This window comes from Salvelinus namaycush, chromosome 40 (genome assembly GCF_016432855.1).
Source record: "Salvelinus namaycush isolate Seneca chromosome 40, SaNama_1.0, whole genome shotgun sequence".
NCBI classification, from domain to species: Eukaryota; Metazoa; Chordata; class Actinopteri; order Salmoniformes; family Salmonidae; genus Salvelinus; species Salvelinus namaycush.
The window spans coordinates 12,412,055-12,419,593 of record NC_052346.1 but is presented as its reverse complement, the minus strand read 5'-3'; the positions used below and the strand labels follow the sequence as shown (position 1 = coordinate 12,419,593).

General features: G+C 39.6%; 1 protein-coding gene across 1 annotated transcript; it reads left to right on the top strand.

The window, feature by feature from the left end:
- Window positions 1–3,325: 3,325 nt before the first annotated feature.
- Window positions 3,326–3,694, top strand: LOC120033414 (helix-loop-helix protein 2-like). Its single transcript, XM_038979768.1, has one exon. The coding sequence runs from the start codon at window positions 3,326–3,328 to the stop codon at window positions 3,692–3,694; it is 369 nt and encodes a 122-aa protein (XP_038835696.1).
- The last annotated feature ends 3,845 nt before the right edge of the window (window positions 3,695–7,539 follow it).

The window sequence follows — 7,539 nt, the reverse complement described above, 5'->3', positions numbered from 1 at the left end:
ACGTCCACTCACTGATAACTGTTATCTGTTGTATCAGCCCCTCCATCCTGTATGACGTCCACTCACTGATAACTGTTATCTGTTGTATCAGCTCCTCCATCCTGTATGATGTCCACTCACTGATAACTGTTATCTGTTGTATCAGCCCCTCCATCCTGTATGATGTCCACTCACTGATAACTGTTATCTGTTGTATCAGCCCCTCCATCCTGTATGATGTCCACTCACTGATAACTGTTATCTGTTGTATCAGCCCCTCCATCCTGTATGACGTCCACTCACTGATAACTGTTATCTGTTGTATCAGCCCCTCCATCCTGTATGACGTCCACTCACTGATAACTGTTATCTGTTGTATCAGCTCCTCCATCCTGTATGATGTCCACTCACTGATAACTGTTATCTGTTGTATCAGCCCCTCCATCCTGTATGACGTCCACTCACTGATAACTGTTATCTGTTGTATCAGCCCCTCCATCCTGTATGATGTCCACTCACTGATAACTGTTATCTGTTGTATCAGCCCCTCCATCCTGTATGACGTCCACTCACTGATAACTGTTATCTGTTGTATCAGCCCCTCCATCCTGTATGACGTCCACTCACTGATAACTGTTATCTGTTGTATCAGCCCCTCCATCCTGTATGATGTCCACTCACTGATAACTGTTATCTGTTGTATCAGCCCCTCCATCCTGTATGATGTCCACTCACTGATAACTGTTATCTGTTGTATCAGCCCCTCCATCCTGTATGATGTCCACTCACTGATAACTGTTATCTGTTGTATCAGCCCCTCCATCCTGTATGATGTCCACTCACTGATAACTGTTATCTGTTGTATCAACCCCTCCATCCTGTATGATGTCCACTCACTGATAACTGTTATCTGTTGTATCAGCTCTTCCATCCTTCTGATCCTATTGACACAAGAGATGATGTGAGGTCATCTTCACTGTGACAGTGTACTGATCACTTCTATAGTGGGACTTCACTTGTGTTGATTTTGCTGGTGGTCATCGTTTTTTTTCTTCTGACAGGCAGTCATCCTCTTATAACATTGATTGTTTGACAACTGTGTTTGACCATCGCTTTCTTTTCTATAATAATCATGTCAAAATACATTTAACCAGAACCAAAACAGAAGAGAAAGAGAAGGATACGCTGTAGATCTAGTATGTTAATATGCTGTAGATCTAGTATGTTAATATGCTGCCGTCTGATGTTGAAGGGAAACTGTAGACCGTTCCATCTGCTGACAACAGAGGGGCGATGTTAGAATATGGATTCTATGTCTATGATTGGAATAGAGGTGAGAAATCGAACTTGTGGTGAGAAATCGGACTTGAGTTGTCGAAATAAAAACCGAGTTGGGAATATGGACCAAATGGCAACAAATCAGCAAAATGCAGTGTATGTATTTTATTTTATTAATTCATGTTAGACTTCTAATGTAGAACCTCTTGCTCTGAACGTCACGTTTTCTTAACCTGTTTCAACCTCAATGTATTATAATTATTTAAGGCCTAATAGCCTAATACTTTGTTTCAATCTCGAAGTGACATAACTGGCCCAATAAATCACCTTTTATAATATGAACCAACCTTACTGGTTGTTTCAATAAAATAGTTATTTTCCGTTGATTTGCTTAACATTTAATTAAAAATATTCCGATTTTATTTTTATTGTATAGATCAGAATTTGAATTAATCTGGAAAAAAATCTAAATGTTTAAAGTCCTTATTATCCATTATCGTACTCATCTCTGGTTCCTCTTTGCCCGCTAACCCCAGAGGGACGACTGGAGGGCTGAGGGGCGTGAGTAGAGAGAGGGAGGTGAGAGGGAGTGGGCGGTGTTAGACAATACCATTCCTCAAATATATTCCATCCCTCCGTTTCTCAAGTAAGCCTTTATTAGTTGGGATGGTTTGGATCTTATCTGTCATAGAAGCCGCGTGCTGGACCCGAGAACGTTCGGAAAACACAGAAGTGGAAAGGACGGGATTATCTTTCGGCTTTTCAATGCACTGACTACTGGCACACGGTGCACGGGGGCCTTTCTTATCACGGTCATCTCCATCAACAAGAACGGACAAACATCTGCACTTTCAGCGAGATCTTATCGACACAACAATCTATTGTTTCCCAGCTGGGTGTTCACAAGGCACAATATATTTTTTTATCTTCAGAAATATTTATCACATAATCGTTAACTATACTATCATATATACTATCATCTTCCCAACGAAGTGATATACCTCAACTTGAAATTAGATGGTTCTGAGATAAACAACATTTTATGGTTGATTCGACTGTTCAAAATCTCCAAAAGTAAACAGCAATTAATTTCTTAAGGCTGTCAACAGTAGCCTATAATTCCTGTCATGAATTGGACTAAATAAAATGGTTTGTGAAAAAAACCTAAGGGAAGCACAGAGTTAATTTGGAGTTGGAGTTTACTCCAACAGCTATCAAGAATCATCAGACAGTTGTGTCTCTCAACTGTTTGTCAAGGTAAGTGTCCAATTAACGAGTAGGCCTAAGAAAAATGACAAATAAAAAAATACATATGAGGTATTGACCGTTTCTTTATTAGGTCTGTATTACATATTTACAACAAAGTACACAACTCGTATTTTTCCCTTGCATTGTTGATACAACAACATTTTGTGTGGCCGGATTCAATGTCCAGCAGATGTCAACAATTTTAGCCTTCTTTCGTTGTTGTTCCGTGCTGTCAAGTCATACTGCTCGAGCCAATCAGATGTGTTCATCTCACTGTGACAGATGGACGACTTTGAATATGGAATATGTTCATTTGAATAGCATGGTTTCTCTCAATATTTACCATAATTTGCTTTAATATTCTGAAAAATGCAATGTTTGCTGCAAAACAAATCATAAGAACTGACACCTAAGTGAAAAGAAAATGGCCTAGATTTAATATTTAATGCTCTATAACAAAAATCATTGAAGAATAAATTATGCATTGGGGAAAATAGAAGTACAAAAACCTATTATAATTTACAGTATTCCCATCACTGTCTGTTGCTTTTGCAATTTCCATTAAGACTACCACATTTCTAAGTATTCGGCACTTGATCTAAAATTATTTATTTTATGATTATGGTCTGTCTATCATCTACCCCCTGTGACAGGTCATAACAAGACAGCCATGCAAAAACTACTCCCAATCACAATATTGAACCCCAATGGTAACGAAAAAGTATTATTGTGTTCACAACATTATACTAAATTAATCAATAATATCTCTCTCTTCAGCTCTTTTTGGATACGAACTGAAAAACATATGAAAAGACTGAAAATGATGCTGAGTCCAGACCAAGCTGATTCCGACCTCGGATGGGGACAATCCGACGCAGAGTCAGTGCTCAACGACCTCAAGGTCGGGTGCCTGTCCGACGAACCGATGGAGGGGGAGGGGAAGACGAGGTCGCTGGCCCAACCGACCCTCAGCAGGGAGGAGAAGAGACGGAGGAGACGTGCGACGGCCAAGTACCGCTCGGCCCACGCCACGCGCGAGAGGATCCGCGTGGAAGCGTTCAATGTGGCCTTCGCTGAACTGAGAAAGTTGCTGCCAACCCTTCCCCCTGACAAGAAACTCTCCAAGATCGAGATCCTTAGACTTGCAATATGCTATATCTCCTATCTCAATCACGTTCTGGATGTCTAGTTGAAATTAGTGAGATACATTTTCAAATGGGAGAATTGGACAAGGAGAATGGAGGGACCAGAAAGAAATATGGGTGACATGTCACTGGTGAAATCGGGGATACATGAAAGTTGCCAGAAAGTACAAAAAAATGGGGGAGAGAAGGAGTCTGCATCCTACAGCCTACTTATCCATGATTTTGAAGAAAATGCCTGTTTGATATTGCGTTTTGGTGAGGCTGGGTAACCCAGATGAACGAAAGAATGGATGTAAACGGAATGATATAGCTGCTTTATAGACATAGCATAGTTGATGTTCCCATAAAGGAGAACAAGTTCAAATGCATTAGTGCCACTTATGACGCATACAATTGTGACCTTTATCATTGTTATTTAAGTTTATGGAATTATTTATTTAAATGTGTTAATATTAAGGTTATCTTATTTATTTATGTTTATAATAGACTAACGTCTTTTATGTAAATGTCCATTGTTTGTATCATTGTATACATGTATATTTTAGGCTGTGATGTTGAACTTCGAAAATGAAGTTGTTGCTCTTCAAATGGCACTTTCTGTTTTTGTATTATACGTAGTTTTTTTATTGAGTTAGTACGTTACGTGTAATGTACTTTTATTCACGTCATGTCTATTGTCTATCAGGCTAAACGATAAGCACTTAATCATGTTGGGTTAAGTAAACTCATAAAACGTCAAACTTCGTTTAGTTCCCTTAAGTGTAAAGGGGAAGGAAGTTAATCAAAACTTAACAATACACTGAAAACGAATTAGCCTACTAAAGAAAAACATACACACAATTTCAATTCGACTAACCGGATATATAAAGCAAAAATATAATTGAATGACATCGTTTGTGTTGATATCACTTTACAATTCAGAGGCAAACCTCTTTTGCTGTGACCAAAAATCATTTCAAATTAGTCTGATTTCTATTAAATGTTTTTATTTCGTTAAAAGCTAGAGGTGTTTATTTATATATCTGTCTCTGCTTTGTATCTCAAAAAACACAATAAGTAATTTTATAGCGAAGAAAAACATATCTTCTATCCAAAGATTTTTTGTCTCTTCAGGGTTGTGTACTTGTTGCTTTATGCAGATATTTTGTAGTAGAGTTATTGTGACAGCTGGTTTTTAATGAACGCATTTTTTATATTTTCCGGTGGTGTTTTTTGATTAAAAAAAGGAAAGAAATACATGCTATTGAGGCTTTTCTGTTTTAATTGTAATTTAATTGAGACTAAAACTGGGAATAATTACTTGGGAATCTCCTTTCCAAAAATAGTCACACAATGTTGAAATTAGTCTGCCAGTCGCTCAGGGGGTAAAATCCCTTGCATAATGATTGGAGTAATATGAATGAAATGAACAGTGCAATGGCCTTGATAAAAATGATTTCAATATTTAAACAGCAGCTGTCGTCCTGGAGGAAAAGCACGACGGTAGCCTAGCCTATTACACTTCCGAAATGGCCTTGATTGACAGGCCTCTATATCTTTCATTCCCCCCCCCCCCCAAATTCGAATGATAGGCATATAGAGTATTATTAAATGACGTCAGTGTGAGCTATAGCCTATGTCCCGCTGCTTGAAACTGTTTAAACACACACACACACACACACACACACACACACACACACACACACACACACACACACACACACACACACACACACACACACACACACACACACACACACACACACACACACACACGATTTAGGCACTGGTCAAGCAAGCAATGAGAGTATATAGCCTATATGTGATTTTTTCTCTCCTGTGCATGTATTCTGTGCTGCTCCTCGCTAGCTCCTGGCTGAAAGGCGCTCTCCCAAGAGAGGGGGCAGGTGTTACTCCAGACGAGCCAAGACAACCAAATTACTGGCCGTCTGGCACCTCCCGTGGGAAACAGAGAGGGAGAGGGGATGGAGGAGAGATGGAAATTTATGAGCGGGCAAGCACATCCATGTAATATTGCCAAATATGAGCAAAGATCCAAATCTTTGTATTTATTTCTGATGTATTGCCATCAATTCTGCTAAGGCTTGTGGTCTAATAATGTAGGCCAAGGTTAGATCAGGCGCAACATTTGCACATGGTGTTTTTTAAATAAAATAATATTTAATAAACAAACGATTAAATTAACATACCAAAGTAGATAAGTAAATATATGTGATATGAACATAAAATATGTATGTCAACAAACCTTAGGCGATTTGCAAGAGAAGAATTCGTTGAGGTAAGCGGGGGGATCTCTTTGGCCAATATTATTAACCGTGACGAGGGGAAAACGAATGGAGAACTTTGCGCAAGTCAGTGGGCATCTTACATCATTTTGATGCTATATGATTTACTTGCATTATGAACACCTTTAAGATTAGACACGTTTTCTGCCTTCATAAGATTATTAATTCACAATAAACTAAAGCAGAGAAATTACATGTAGGCCTAGCCCTTATTCATTACCCCAATTCTAGTTCATTACATTGAACCACGTCCTCTTCAGCCTTGTGAGGAAAATGCCCAGACGCTTCTCAAATGCTCTGTCTAAACGCGAATACCGCTGGCACGCTGTACAGTTTCAGGAAACATTTGGAACAACACTTTTATATAAGCGAGAAATAATTTTCAAATACAAAATGTACACTTACTGTATGCAGTTTAGGAAAGTTGCACCCGACTAGGTCAACCTAGACCACACTTCCTCCCCTCCAATTTCCGTTTCAAATGTCTGCAATGGAGCATAAATGGGGAGGAAGTTTCCTACCTTGGCTGGGGTCTGTGCAACTTTCTAAACTGCGTATTTGAAATATTATTTATCCCTGATATGAAAGTTATGTATTGCAAGCGAGGATTATTACTGTTTCTGTTAAAACAGAGCGTCGGGATTGTAGTTCATTTATCCAGCTGTGGTCCATACATTCAAATGAGAACTCATTGGTATACTCACTCCCCTTGGGTTTTCGAGAGCTATTGTGGGCCTAGAGGCGATTCCTTATAGAAAATGCTACTTGCACAGGCTGAACGCAGTTCATGATGCATCCACATAGAAATGGATTTCCATGCCTAGATCTTTGATTGGGTCATGTTCTGATTTATTGTTCACATTTATTGCATCTTTTACAGAGTTCCAATACATATGAGGTGTATTCCATAAGCATTGATGGTAAGAACCTTATCCTTTCTCCTCTCACTTGTGTTAACACTTCCTGGTTACCTTTGTACCATGTGACCATAACCCCGATGTGAGAATTTCCCTAGTGTACAAAACAAGTGAAAACATCCCTAGACAGACAACATATACACAACACATGAAATGAGCACATAAGAAGGCCAAAATGGCTCCGACACCACCATGGCAGACTCATCTATAACCTGCATAGGCTCATTCATGAATGGTTGGAGGCATCTTCAAATTGGTTTAGAGCAGGTGTGTCACGTGTACTGATGGCCCATCAACCCCATGATCTCTCTCTCTCAGGGCATTTATGGAACCAAGCAAAAAGTCAAAGGGAAGATCTCAATTCCATACCTCCTAACGTCCTCTCTCCTCATCTCCTTCTGGAAGACCTTCTCCTCCAATGGGTTTGAGAAGGAGATGAGGAAAGAGGAGAAAGGATGCCAGGAGTATGCAATTGAAATCTTCTCAAAGGCCCTTTACATGGGCAACGTGACATAAAGCACCACGGTGTATACTGGGATCGTGGACCTTCCCTATCCCAGTCTGCTGTGCCCACATGCTTCAAGAGGGCCACCATTTTTCCTGTTCCCAAGAAAGCTAAGGTAACTGAGCTAAACAACTATCGCCCCGTAGCACTCACTTCCGTCATCATGAAGTGCTTTGAGAGAC

What these genes read in the sequence shown, in the direction of transcription:
- LOC120033414 (XM_038979768.1), top strand. Translation starts at nt 3,326, where the DNA reads ATGATGCTGAGTCCAGACCAAGCTGATTCCGACCTCGGATGGGGACAA.